Source organism: Amblyomma mixtum, chromosome 7 (genome assembly GCF_055824585.1).
Source record: "Amblyomma mixtum isolate Tamu chromosome 7, ASM5582458v1, whole genome shotgun sequence".
Classification (NCBI taxonomy): Eukaryota; Metazoa; Arthropoda; class Arachnida; order Ixodida; family Ixodidae; genus Amblyomma; species Amblyomma mixtum.
The window spans coordinates 38,949,968-38,964,376 of NC_143018.1; the positions used below are offsets into that span (position 1 = coordinate 38,949,968).

Genomic DNA, 14,409 nt, shown 5'->3' on the forward strand with positions numbered 1-14,409 from the left:
CAGTTGATAAGGTGGGCGACATTTTGCTATCAAATGCATTTTTAGCACAAATTAAACTTATGATGCATGCTGAAAGATTGCCCAGTAACCAACGTCCATGTGTGGTGTAGCGTATCATTTGTGATCGTCAGGCCTTCGTGTGTCCGCAGAGAATGCAGCAACCTTGATGCAAGAAAAGGAATGATAACAGAGAAGCAATAACAGCTCATTTGCTGATAAGGTGGCAGCGTCAGCAGACGAAGCCGCGAACATGACGTGTCCCCATTGAACAGTGCTTCTCTATTTAGAAATGATCTGGTAGCTTTCAAAAAAAAATTTAATAAATGAATGAAAAAGTTACTCACATTTACTTTGCCAGACATGCAGGGCTGTGCATGTAATGAGCAGGCACAGTTTTTTACTATTTGTTTGGTTCGGTGACTGACATGTGTCATTCGCATAATTCAGAGCATGCAGTTTAATCGTCTAATGCCTTGCCATATGCCCCGGTTTCTTTTCAACTCTTATTAAAGGCTGTAGCTTTTCTTTTAATATTTGAGTGCAACGTAGAGAATGGAATGCGCATAAAGCAGCTTTGATGCTTCTAACCTTGGAGCTTGTTAGCTTGGCAAGCCTGAGTAGGTGTCTTGTATATCTGCGTAACAAGTGAGGCATTTACAACTGAGTAGATTAAAGTAGGTGAGGTCCTTTCTCCTGCAGCCATCTCACTCTGCCGCACACTTATGCAGGGCTTGTTGTAGATATAAATACAAACCCACTACAGAGCCCAGGTCAGAGCACTGACCTTTAATCTTTTTGATTTTCTGTTTCTGCTGCGTTGACACGTCCTCAGTCTCAGGTGCAATGACTTGCACGCTCTGCCTATGTCTAAGAAGTGCTGCCTTCGACAACGCTGTCTTGCACCCTAAGGCATTGCTTGTTTCTGCATTTAGATATTAGGTTTTCCGAAATCATAGGAGGGTAGTAGTGTTTTGACTTTGTGACCAGTTTCTTTCGTCATTCAAAGGCTTGTACCTGTTTAGTGGATTTTGGCCTTTTTGTGCTGTATGTACCACAGCAGTGTGTGTCCAGGGAGGAAACCACGATCCGCATGCTAATTAGATGCACCCACGAATGAGGGGTGGAAAGCATCACTGTTCCATTGGTGGAACATGTGCGTGTTCATCATGACACCGGGCATGTAGCATTTCTGTGTTCTTTGTTTCAGGAACTCAGGTGAGTTTTATACAAGCCAGCCTAAAGGGTACAATTGAAGCTAACATTCTGTGGCAAGCAAACCCACCAGCACTAACGGGCCTGAAAAGGTTTATGAATTGCACAAGTTGCAAGTAATCGGTGGAAGCATTGGGTTTAGCACTTACCATAGGCAATACGCTGCTGTATTTAGTAAATTTTCCTTGCTAAAGACATGTTATTGTCCTGGGCTCTGGCATAATTGGGTGGAGGCAAGGAATACAAGCCTCAGTACGATGCTGAAGAGCTGAAACCTGCTCTTTTCACTGGTGTGTGCTTGTGTGTGTCTAATTTAATGCCAGGGTGCTTAAGTGGTATTCAGTGAGTGGGTTGGTACACCCCATTAGTCAAACCAGAGATGTGAGCATTCAGAGTAACTTGCTTTCACTCCCTGTCACTGATCAAATAGGCTGCCTCTAGGGATAGAATGGGGAGGGCTGAAATGAAAGTTGTCGCTATATCGTCACGCATGCAGCAGCTTCTGGTCAGAATGCGTTCTCTGGAATGTATGGCTTTGTTCTTTTTAACATCATACACCCTGATGCTGTGTGGATGGAGTTGGTGGCCTCAGTAAGTGGCGAAAAGTAGATGAGAGGTGAGCAATCCTTATCTGAAACAGTAGCAAAAAAGTAGCCGTACGGTGCCTGCAATGAAGTGAGTGATTTTGGGGTTGACAAATCTGCCTTGGGCTCTGCGAGCAAGTGCAGTGCCTTGACTTGTGCACGTCTGCGTGCTTCTAGTCCCGAGTGCATTGCACGACCCAAGAGTGAAAAAAAAAATGCACTGCTTATTGATGACATCTTTTTAAATGTCTCAAGTGTGCTGGCAGAACATCGGGTGGTGTTTCATCAACTAACTGTGACAGTTTTCCGCACGTGAAACAATTCAGGCAGTTTTTACGATAGACACGGAATCCCTGCGTGCATGAACCTTGCTGTTCCCTACGCACATGAGTCGGACTAGTGGCACCATCTTGTGCTTGACCTTGCAGCAGCAGCAGTGCCAGCATGCCCATGATGAGCCGGAGGGGATCAGGAGGTGATGGGACCAGTCCGGACCCGACGGCTGGCGTCGGTGGTGCCTCCACCAGCTCTGGGGACGAGACGTCGACAGACTGCAAGGACTCGGCCTACGTCTCCAGTGAGCGGCTCATGGGTGAGTGACAGATCCTTCTCTCTTTATCTATTATGGGGGCCCACATCACTTTCCCAAGGCCAGAATTCTCAGCTTGATTAAAGGCTCATGCTCATTCCTCCCTAATAGGAAGACCTTTTCTTCATCTGCCCAGCGTTCATAACACTGAGGCCTCTAAGTTATTGTCGAGGCAGTGCATGGATACATGGTGTTATTGCTGGCCATAACTGGCAGCTTTTGGCAGCAGCAAAGGTATGTCTTGTTAATGTATTTTGAGAATGTTGTTTTCTTATGGAAAGGGAATGTATGTCAGTGCAATGTTGATGCTACTTTTGTAAAGCCATGAACATTGGTCAAATGTTTAGGGGAATCCTCCAAGGTGGAGTAGATTTGTAATAAGGGAGTAATTACTCACTGGCATCCACCCGAGCGCAGCCGTATGGCTACAAAGGAAAGCTCTACAGCGTTCTTAGAAACTTCATAGTTAAAGAAAAATTCATCCTGATCCGAGGTTCGAACCCGGGACCACCGCTTCGCCGGAGCAGTCGCTCTGCCAATTGAGCTAATCGGGATGGCAAGCTCATGGTAGGGCGAGACCGAATCAGTAACTGGAAGTGGGAACAGTGTCGGTCAAATGTTTAGGGGAATCCCCCATGAACATTATGAAAAGAGAATGTATGTCAGTGCAAGTTGATGCTGCTTTTGTTAAGTCAGTGAGCATCAGTACTGGGAGTCTCCTGTTTTAGGACTAAGTTATATTTGCAGGGAAAAGCCTGCGCATTGCCTTCAATGTTGAGGTTTGAATAGCATTTGTTCGTAACGAACGACCATGTCGGTGGGTTATTGTTGCAGCATGTATGCATGTGAAGCAGCACAAATTGTCAGACAAAATCATCAACATGAGGCTGGAGCTTTTCCACCCAACTTTTGCAGGATGCAGCCCTGGTTCTCAAGTTTCCCTCTCTCTTGTCTTTCTTTCAGTTCACTGCAAGACACAGCTTGTTGTCTCCTGGTGTAGTGGCATCGTTCTTGTTTCTCTTAGGTTTTCTACTTACTGTTGTGCTCTTCCAAAAGTGGGTGCAACTGCCTCCTATTACAGGAGCGTTTCCCGCGGCTGCCAGTTTACCCGTCATCATCACCACCACACAGTATTCAGAAACAGTTGGCAGAACTGTGGCTTGAGGCCCATTGCCAAGTATAGCTTGCGTGTGTGTCAGGGGTTTTCTCAGGCATTGAAATTTGCAGGAGGGAGGGGGGGGGGGGGGGGGGGGTGTTGAGGGTGTAAAAAACGCAGTCGTTCTTTGATTTTTTATTTGTGTCGATGTGTCACGTAAGACTAGCAACGTTCATGACTCTCAACACTAATGACAAGGATGACAAAAATTCCCCGTCGTGTGTAAAGAAAGAAATCGTTACGAATTAAGGGCATGCCGTTATAAAAGCAAAGGGGTGTGTAGGGAAATCACTGGAGCGCTGTTGTGCAGACACAAGCCCACCTGTGATGTCATCGTGGCCCCAGTATCCAGTTGGGTCAGAGGTGGTGTTCGACCGTCTGCACGAGCTGGCCATCATCGCCACCAGCCCCGAGAGCCCTCTCCTGAGGGACTCGCCACCACCTGTTCACACTGCTTCATCGTCATCATCATCCATTGTGGTGAGCCACTGTTGCCATCCATGCTCATCTTTTGCACAGCGTCGGTGAGCACATGTTCAGATAGAGGAACATGTAGGCGGAAGGCTGGCATGCTGCCAGAGTAGAGGAAACGATGGTAGTCAACTTGCTGGTAGCATTGAAATGTGTATGATGGCTTGTGGGAGCAGTTCCTTGTTTCTGGCTTTTAAAGAAGTAATTATTCATTAGTGTCCACCCAAGCACAGCTTTATTGCTGCAAGGGAAACGTATGCAGCTCGGACAGACACTTCTTTGCAGAAGGAAAGTTCATATTGGTTTGGGGATCGAATCCAGCACCACTGTCTGTCTGGGTAAGTCGCTCCATCAACTAAGCTAACCAGGATGGCTAGCACAGAACAGGGCTTGGCCTGAATTATCAACTGCTTGAAGTGGGAATGTTTCTTTTTGTTTGTGTTTTCAGCTGTGAAGTTTTTCTTCAGCTGGGAAGTTTCTGAGAAGGTTGCATAACTTTCCCTTAAACTGCATGGCTGTGCTTGGGTGAACTCTAGTGAGTAAAAAGTTCCTTGTTAGAAATTTACTCCATCTTGGGAAATTCCCCTGAACTGTTACCCTTAAACGCAAGAGCGTTAAGGGGTTCCGTGTCACAGGAAACCCGGTGTTGGCGTTGTTGGCCGTGAGTGAAAATTCAACAATCCCCAGAGAAGCAACCTAGGTGGCAGATGGGCCACCTAGGTCACATGACCTTGTGATGTCATCAAGTCGTCGTCACACAGTTTTATTGATTGGTCAAGAGAGGTTGCCTGGGAAGAGCAACCTGATTCTCACAAGCCCCACGGGGGGCAGCACCTGCCATCGCAGGGCAGTGGCGCATCGCTTAACCGCTGCACCACTGCGCCAGGACTGGTACGAGGACTCCCAGGGATCTCTGAATGTAAAGTAGAAAATGACCAATTCCGCATACATGGACATTAACCCTTTGAATGTGAAGTAGAGAATAACCAATCCGCATGCTTGGGCATTAACTCATTAACGCTGTCACGTCATATTCTTAAGACTGGGCTTAAGCGTCACCTCCAGTTTTTTCATACATAGAAGGCTCTTGCTCAAAGATAAAAAACAGGCAAGTTGGAAGTATCTTCATTAATTTTAAGCATTGCCCATGACATGTGGACAGAGTGGCATTTGGAGCCTTGAGGTGCATATCACTGTAAAAAAAAGCGATCATGGTTAGCTCTCTGGAAGTAGCTTGTTGGTAGCAGTGATATGTGCTGTAGAGTTCTTGAAATGTACGATGCAGTGGGTGTGAAATGTTCGAACTTATCGACGTCAGAAATTGCCATAAAGGTGCACTAAAGAGCATTCTGGAAAACTTCGTTTCCGATTTTATTTTGTTCTTTGAGTTTCCATGAATGAACAGTTTCAGTCGCAGACAACATAGCCGCAAATTAAGCCCACGGAAATAAAAATACCCGAAGACTCTTTGCTTTCGCAAAACTGCTCCCGCAGGGTGATGCGCTCCATAGGCTGCTCTGGCGGAAGTGCACACTTCGCTTTTTTTTCCTTCTGGGGCATCGGTGATCATGGTTCTCCTTTCTTGAAGGTCCCTCCTACTCTCGGCGCTTAGTTCAGAAACAACCAATGCGAGGAGTGCCTTTCAGCCAGTTGCGTGGTGGCTTGCCGCTCTGCCAGTGGTGGAGTAATACGTAGTAATACGCGGAGTTATCTTCGAAAATGTGTGGTTTGCTGGTGAACCAGCAAACTACAGTAGATCACACAGATCACAGTAGATCACAGCAGATCACAGCAAATCACAGCAAACCACAGTAGTAGTAGTAGAGTAGATCCGTGGATGTCGCATGATTGCGAAACTGGGTAGTGAGGCAGACATGGCACCTTCGAGAAGGAGAAACCGTGATCACCGATGCATCACAAGGAAAGAAGTGAAGTGTGCTCTTCCGCTGGAGAAGGCATCAGTCTCGCGAAAGCAAAGTCCTCGGGTATTTCTATTTCCATGGGCTCAATTTGCAGCTGTGTTTTCTGTGACTGAAACTATTTAGTATTCATGGAAGCCAAAAAACAACGCAAAAGAGGAAACAAATTTTTTTCAGAACGTTTTTTTAGTGCGTCTTTAAGATGCCCTGCTCACCAAGAAAGGGACAAACTTTCCTCCTGAGGAGCCAACTGTTTGAGACTACTGACACGCACTGTCACAGAAATTTCAGCGGACAAAATAAATCTCGCGGTATCTCGGGTGGTTGGCTGTCACAGAGACATTAGGATTGCGTGTTTAAGGGCCTGCCTAAAGCATGCACAGTGATACGGAAATGGCAAAATCTGTTCCTCCCCTTCCCCCATGTGCCCTGTCCCTCCCCAATAGGGAACAGCACCGCCACTGTCCCCACCGGGGCGCCAACGGTCATTCAGCCTGTCGGCGCTCCACTCCTATGCACGGCCCCCGCTGCCCCCACGCCTGGGCCACGCTGTCTCCCACTGCCCGCCGGGCTCAGGTCCGCACGCCACCCAGCCCATGGGGATCATCGACGACACTCCCAGGTGAAAGAGCACTCTGAGCAGGTAGCTGAGCCCCACAGATATTTATAGGTGCTGCACCAGAGCAGTCGCACAGCAGTTTAGGGTTAACGAAATTGGAGAAGGACTTGACGAATTGTGCATGGCAGTTGCAGTCAAAAGTGGGCTTGCAGCTACATTTTAAACACGGTGTATAAAAAGGGAGTAAGGTGTAATCTAGTACAAGAGTGCTACAGAATGGCTTTACTCCCTTTTTTACTCCCGTATAGGCATAATCATGTTTCGAGTGTCATTGAGCAGTACTTAAAGGAACACCTAGAGCAACTCCACCAAATTTTTGTTAAAAGTGGGCTTGCAGCTACACTTTAAACACGGTGTAAAAAGGGAGTAAGTTGTAATCTAGTACAAGTGTGCTACAGAATGGCTTTACTCCCTTTTTTACTCCCGTATAGGCACCCTGCGCATCTAACTCCAGCGCGACGCGCGCGCCACTGGCGGCGGCACGCGCGTCCCTGTCAGGAAGGCGGGGGCAGTGCGACAGCTCCCGCTGTGTTGCGCGCGCTGTCACGAAGCAGTTGTGCGCCTCCTTCCCGAGCACAAAATGGCACTTAACAACAGCAGGACACATTGCTGGGTTGTAGGATGCAATAATATGTATATAAATTATTTCCAACGCGACATTGGGAGAGGGCCCACTCTTCGCGACGGGCAACACGCGGGCGCGGTTTCTTGTCAAACAATGGTCAAACCCGTGCGGAAGACGCTTACTTGGCTCATGCATTACATCCTAGACAGGTTTTTGACTCATGGCTAATTCAGAAGACTCGGAGGAATGCTAATGGCTCACTGGGAACCCTTCCCTCTTCTTGCACCGACGATTTCCGGTCACTGACCTGGCTGTCAACAATATGTGGGCTTAAAAAGCCACGCCGAAACTCGCCCGCAGTCACACCTTAGGAAGGAGCCCAAATTTTGCGCTGCTTGAATCGTTTACCTTAGTTCCAGCTATGCGCAGAATCCTTGCTCGCATCGACTGCGCCTTGTCGTCCAGCGTCTTTTTCGACAGTAAAGGCACGTTTTCAGGGGCAACGGCAACATGCTCCTGATAAATCTGTGCCTCCATGTCTGAACGACTGGGTGATAATTTAGTACAATAATCATTTATCCTAATGTCGAAGAGTCAGCGCGCTTTTGCTAAACGCTTAGAAATTAAACAAACCTAGCAATGAAATTCCGTTTTCTGATCACTAGCTTTTCGCAAATATCCTGCATGAAATAGCCGGGGTAATCCTTTTTTTGCAAAATCTCAGTCAAAAAGTTTTGTTTTCCGGAGGAGTTTCAGTGCGCACAGGCGCTTCGCCGCCGCTTGCATTCTCTTCTGCTTGCAAAAGTTCGTTCATGGGACATCTCATATCACCAAAATACTGACACACGTGTTGTAGCGATAATGGCCTGGCAACTGCTGAAAAAAGAGAAAATATGAGTGACAGATTACGCAATGGACACATCATTTCAAGGCGTAGTTTGGACAGGGTATTCCACATCGAACCCCGAAGGTGCGGCAAAAGAGAATGTTATGAAGTCAGGTTTGCGCCGTTCGCTCAGAAACTGGAGTTTTCTAATTACCTTCAATGTTATGCCGCCTGGCCGTCTTTCAAAGTTCAGGGTAAGCCTTTCTAAATACAGGTACACTCCAGGAAGAACTCTAGTTTGGGCTAGTTGGTTCATGATTCAACAGGAAAATGGCGCAAAAGACGTGGACAAAAGAGACAAACACGACAGGACCAGCGCCAACTTACAACTGAATTTTATTTCGCACCAAACCCGCCTTTATGTAGGCCAACACGCCCTAACATCCGTGTAATCACGCACAGGCAGTAGAAAAGATAACTGTAAGATATTTAGCACATGAAGCGCAATAGCAACCACGTAACATACTATCATGGCTAAACCCCCCCCCCCAAAAAAAAAAACCAACAAAAGTATAGCAAACAACACTAAAACGGTCATGGCCAAGCAACTCTTCAACACCAAAAACGAAACACACTCATGAGTGATACCAGATGACCAACAAGAAACGTGGAAAAAAGGTGAAGAATGAAGCGTCAAGACCAAAGCAGTGTCAAAGGTAAAAAAAGGTTGAAATGGATCGATGAAGAGTGCAAACCTTAAAAATTGGAAACCAAAAACCAGCAGCCACATGAATGATAACCGATGACCAACCAGAAAAAAGATGGACGCGAAGCTGAGACCAAGGTCGGCGTCAAAGGTATAAAAACGAGAAAAAAATTGGAAACGAACAACCAGCAGCCATATGAATGATAACCGATGACCAACAAGAAACATGAAAAAGTATGAATGCGGAGCTCAGACCGAGGTCCGCGTCAAAGGTGTAAAAAACGAGAACAAAAACCGCGCAAAAACCGCACATCGTCAAAAAAATTGTCAATAATTGCAACCAATGTCAAAGGAAAGAGCGTGCACAACAAAACAAAACGAAGAGCCTACAGAAAACTTTCTAGAAAAGTGTACTCCTCGTTGCTAAGCGTAATGGATGGCTTGCTGACGCATCTGCTCCCTTCTTTCCTGATGTAAAAGGCTTCGACCACCTCTCTCTCAAATCTGTCCTTCCCACTCCTCAAAAAAATAGTTTTCTCGAACTCCGGACGGCAACCCCTGCAGGCTTTGCAATGATCCACTAGAAAGCTTCCTTCGTTATTCCGCAGATTCCGGCAGTGCTCCGGCAGACTCCAGGCTTGAGGGTGGCTCGTTTTGGAGAGCGTTTCACACCGCTCCAAAAACACGGTAACGGCAGCAGCGTGTTTGCATTTGCCTGCCTTGCAACTGCAGCTCGCGGCTACAAGCTGTCTACTGGACGATAGCAACATAAAAAAAATTGAGGGAAAGTGCAGCGCTGACAGGCATTAGATAGAAATATTTCTTCCTTAATTTGATCGTTTTTGGTGGCGCAGTGATGTTTGTCTGCGCAATGCTCCGGGCTGCTACTTCGCTCCCGTTGCACGACTCCATCTCTTTCACAATGTGTACATGGCCTGCTTCAAAAAGCTTCGTTCCTTTCCTGACGTTCGCTTCTCGAAAGATTTTTTCAGACTCATGAATGAATAGGCCGAAATCCCGCCTCTACGAACAGCGACAGTCGCTAGCAGACGCCATCCCTACGAAGTCGCGGGGCGAGCCTTCCTGACAGGGACGAGAAACTGGCCGCGCGGGGGAGCTGAACGCAGCCTCGACGGTGGCGGTGCCTGGCGGGTGCAGGGTGCCTATAGGCATAATCATGTTTCGAGTGTCATTGAGCAGTACTTAAAGGAACACCTAGAGCAACTCCACCAAATTTTTGTTAAAAGTGGGCTTGCAGCTACACTTTAAACACGGTGTAAAAAGGGAGTAAGCTGTAATCTAGTACAAGTGTGCTACAGAATGGCTTTACTCTCTTTTTTTTACTCCCGTATAGGCATAATCATGTTTCGAGTGTCATTGAGCAGTACTTAAAGGAACACCTAGAGCAACTCCACCAAATTTTTGTTAAAAGTGGGCTTGCAGCTACACTTTAAACACGGTGTAAAAAGGGAGTAAGCTGTAATCTAGTACAAGTGTGCTACAGAATGGCTTTACTCTCTTTTTTTTACTCCCGTATAGGCATAATCATGTTTCGAGTGTCATTGAGCAGTACTTAAAGGAACACCTAGAGCAACTCCACCAAATTTTTGTTCTCAGTAAAAGTCCATTCTTTGGCTCCTTCGGGATATGTTGCCATTCCTCCGGCAGCAAAAGGTGCATTTATTGGTGAGAAAATGAGGTTTAAACATTGTCCCACCGCCTGATTCTAACTTTTCACGTAAAGGCCCTAAAAAGGACTCGGTCTTAAAGAGCTAAATCCCTAAGAGCCCTAAAGTGCTAGGGCCCTAAAGGCCCTAAAAAGATATCCGCGCTGAAAAACTGTCTTGATGAGCAAGAGTTTGCTTGCGAAAGCGGCCGGTGGCGCGCGACACCTGCATTTGATTTCTGGACCTTTTCGAGCTTGTAAGAGCACCATTTTCCGTGAAAGTGGAATCTTTCTGAATTTAACCCAGTAATCTTTCAATGCAAGCCAGTTTCAGTTAGTTCTAAGTGGTGCCTTTAATAGTTGTGAAGGAAGGGGATTGTTGGAACAAAGGGCGCTGCTGAAACAACCTTTCTTGCGAGAGTTTCCTGCTCCAAGCATCCTGCTTTAAGGAATAAAATGTACCAAGTGTGCATTTTACCATTCCCTCTCCCAATTGATGATGTTCCTTCTAAACTACCAGTGGAGCTAGGGCTTTGCTCTGCCTTGTAGGCACTGTATCATCTCTTGACACTGGTGTACTGTAGCTGAGTAGCCCCTCCTGTGATCTTTGCCATGCTTGCTTTTTGTCAGTGGTCTCAGTATTTCACAAGATGATGCTTAAAGGATCCATGCAGAATCGGCCTCCTGCATATGGACCGGAGGGTTGAGGTGAGGTGGAAGGGTTTGGGGTGAGGGGGGGGGGGGGGGGCAAGGGTTGGTGTGGAAAGAGTGGTAAGACATCATTCCAAGAACTGAGGCAGTCTGGGAAGGGCTGAAATCGCAGTGCCACAGGCCGGCCTATGTAGAGAAATGCCTACCCTCTCTGTCATTGGATGGCCCATGCGTGATGGCCGTCTCACCCATGGGTATGTCATGATGTCTTAGCCTTACAGTTCACTAGTTTTGCCACTCAGTAGCTTTCCAATCGACAGTGCAGCAAGAAAAAAAAAGTAGCGTACATCTGGGAATGTTCAGCCTGGTTTGTGATAGCATACCATACATACGCACGCACGTACACATGTTTGCACACACACTTATCACTATATGAGACTCTATACATGACGCCATGGCTGCCGTACACGCTGATCGTTGCCATTTAGTGAGTGGATAATGATGAAGACGATGGCATTGAAAGCACAGCGCAAGAGACTACCAGTCTTACTCGCGAGAACACAGGAAGTTGATGAAGGTGACGACATCCAGATCACAGAGCAAGAGACTTGCTGTTTAACAACGTGAGGATGTGCGGCTGCAGTTATGGCATAGTAGTCTGAAGCACTGGCCAGTGGAACAGATCTGTTCGCACCGATGCAGCTTTGAATTCCGCTGCCGGCTGCGAAACTTTTTATGTATTTAGTTTCTTCTCTGTGGTTTCATGCCGAATGGCCCAGCAAGCTTCTTATGCTTTCACATAATAAAGCTACTCGCGGAGCATTGCATGCTGACTGCAGGAGCGGATCACAGGGTAATGCTAGTAACAGCATTTTTGTGCCAGCTGGAAGTGTGGCATTGCTTTGGGTGTGGTCTCTTGTCTGTGCTTTATTTCCATCGGAAGGCAAAACCATGGGAAAGCTAATGTCTGCTGCAACTGCTCATGCTCATTTTGACGGCTGCGTTCAGTTGGGAAGGCAGTGGAAGGTGTGGAATGGTGGCACCCGGATGGGCCAGGAGTTGTCATTTTCAAGGGATGTTGATAAATGATGGCCATTATGGAGCATGCTTAAAGGGATACTGAAGCAAAATCTTAAAATTGAACAAAAAGGCTGAAAATAGATTCTCAGAATGTGATTACACCAAAATCAAGTCGTCACTGCGCATATTTTTCAGCGGATGGTTTTATTTTCGATGTTCCATGAGCGCGCGCCAAGCCCTCGCAGCCGGCGCGAGGTGAAGAGCGAGACGTCATGGCACCCTCCCGCGGCGACAGATATGGCGGCGCCCTTCGATGCATGAAGCCTCGCTTCGGACTGGTTTTGTCGTTGTTACTGCCTTCTTCAGCGCGTTCAATGGCCATAAATGGGCCACCGGTCTATCGCTTCGTCTCCTTTCGCCCATAAGAAAACGTATCAGTTATAAATTTGCGTTATTTTTTTGTTTAGAGTGACGATTCTGCCCCCTTTAGGCTAAGAGGAGCGTCGGTTTGTTGACAACAATGGTTCCTCTCTTAACCACCAGATGGCGCCACTAGTCTGAACATCGTCGGACTTCTTTTTTAAAAGTGAGAATGTTAGAAATGGCGTAAGGACCGGGAAAAATAGCTGCATTTAGATTACGTATGCGTGCATATAGTTAGTGTATGTAGACAGCATCGATTAACATCTTGACATATCTGTGTACGCCATGAGCAGACGACCAGCGGCCAACGCGATGGCAATCGTGCTTCTGCGGGAACGGTGGGCGCGCGGGTGTTATGACGTCTAGTCGCAGCTTCCACAGGCGGCCACCAGGTGCAACGGTACGGCAATAAATCATGAAAAAAAATGTGTTATCCGCGTTTTTCGTTAAAATGCTTGTCGCGTTTATCAATTTTAGCGGTCAAGCTCTTGTTCACATGTAAAAGAGCAGCTCCAAAAGTTTGGTTCAGTATCCCTTTAAACCTGACCCTGATACCCACAGGATTTCCCTTATGGAGTCCATACGTCGGAATATGACTGTCAAGACAACCTAAAGGATTTCTTTAGGTGTAAAAGTGCGTTGGCGAGCACACGTGACTTGTAGCAGTTCTGTGATTTGCAAGAGATCGGGAAGCAGCAAACATGCCAGTGTTTTGTGAGAGCATATGAGACTTGTGGCAGTTTTGTGTCCAGTCGAGCCTGGATATATCATATTATTGCTTATATCAAGTAGTGAGAACTTTTCATTTTTTCACTTAACGTTTTGCAGAATGTTTGATGTACTGAACAGCATGCTGTCCCGAAAGATGTGGGTTCGATCCTGGCTGCGGCAGTCACATTTCGATGGAGGCGAAATGCTCGAGACCCATGTTATAAGGGAGTAATTACTGACATCCACCCAAGCGCAGCCATACGGCTACAAAGGGAAGACCCCCCCCCCCCCCCCCCCACACACACACTCACACACTCTTTCTTCTGTCTCTTTCTCTCTCTTTCTTTCTTCTCTCTCTTTATTTCTTCTCTCTCTTTCTCTCTCTCTCTCTTTCTTCTGTCTCTTTCTCTCTCTTTCTTTCTTCTGTCTCTTTCTCTCTCTTTCTTTCTCTCTCTCCCTTTTTCTGTCTCTCTCTACTCCACCTTGGGGGATTCCCCTAAACATTTGACCACCATAATCCATTAACCGCATACTACTGAGGGATTTGTAGCAGGAGTTATTTATTGTCGAGTGGTTGATTATATGTGTGTACCAAACACACTTTTCTTTCTCTTTTCACGCTTCCAGAGTGTTGCCGCTCACCCCTGAAGACCGTTCGGCTGCATACACTCTCAGCACCATGGCAAAAGTAAGTCGCTTGTTAAAAAATTGCTGCCCAAAGCCCATGGATTTTGCAGCTTATTGCAAGTGTTCATTTTATGCTGTGCATTGTGCTAAGTGCAGCTCTTTCCTCACTTTTTGCAGGTTGTTTAGCGTGGACTAACGATATTTGTTGTTTATTTTTTAATTAAGTAAGTACAGCCGTCTTCATTTAGCTTTTGCAGTGCTAGTGGCAACGTCAAATACCACCCAGTGAGGAACATTATGGTTAATCTGTATTTAGAAGTTTCTTTTGGCCTTCTCTGATTTGCAGAAACACTAAGTTAGCGTAACTTATACTGCTGTCACACGGGCACTTTCGATCGCGATCCTGCTCAACCGCATGGAGCACGATCGAGGGTTGCGGGATGCATTGACAAGATGGCGGCGCCCTGCTCGCCCGCTTCGGAATAAATTTATCTCACCGCTGGATTCTTCGACGCGATAGCTCGCTCAAATGGTAGCGGTTCGCTTTTATTTCGCACAATCTCGCCCACGCGTAGAGGTTTAAGCGATAACTAGCACCTGTTTTTCAGATAATTTGGCGATTTTCAAGCTCTTAGGCCTAACTAAATGCAGTGTGTTTACCTCG

The 14,409-nt window shown here is 46.7% G+C and overlaps 1 protein-coding gene across 1 annotated transcript in view; it reads left to right on the top strand.

Annotated features, from left to right (window-relative positions):
- Nucleotides 1-14,409, top strand: part of LOC149335735 (uncharacterized) — a 45,570-nt gene that overhangs the window by 16,098 nt on the left and 15,063 nt on the right. Inside the window, exons 2-5 of the mRNA XM_089552338.1 lie at nucleotides 2,225-2,388; nucleotides 3,852-4,021; nucleotides 6,378-6,553; nucleotides 13,746-13,806. Of these exons, the coding sequence (XP_089408464.1) occupies nucleotides 2,225-2,388; nucleotides 3,852-4,021; nucleotides 6,378-6,553; nucleotides 13,746-13,806 (571 nt within the window). The remainder of the gene's footprint in view (nucleotides 1-2,224; nucleotides 2,389-3,851; nucleotides 4,022-6,377; nucleotides 6,554-13,745; nucleotides 13,807-14,409) is intronic.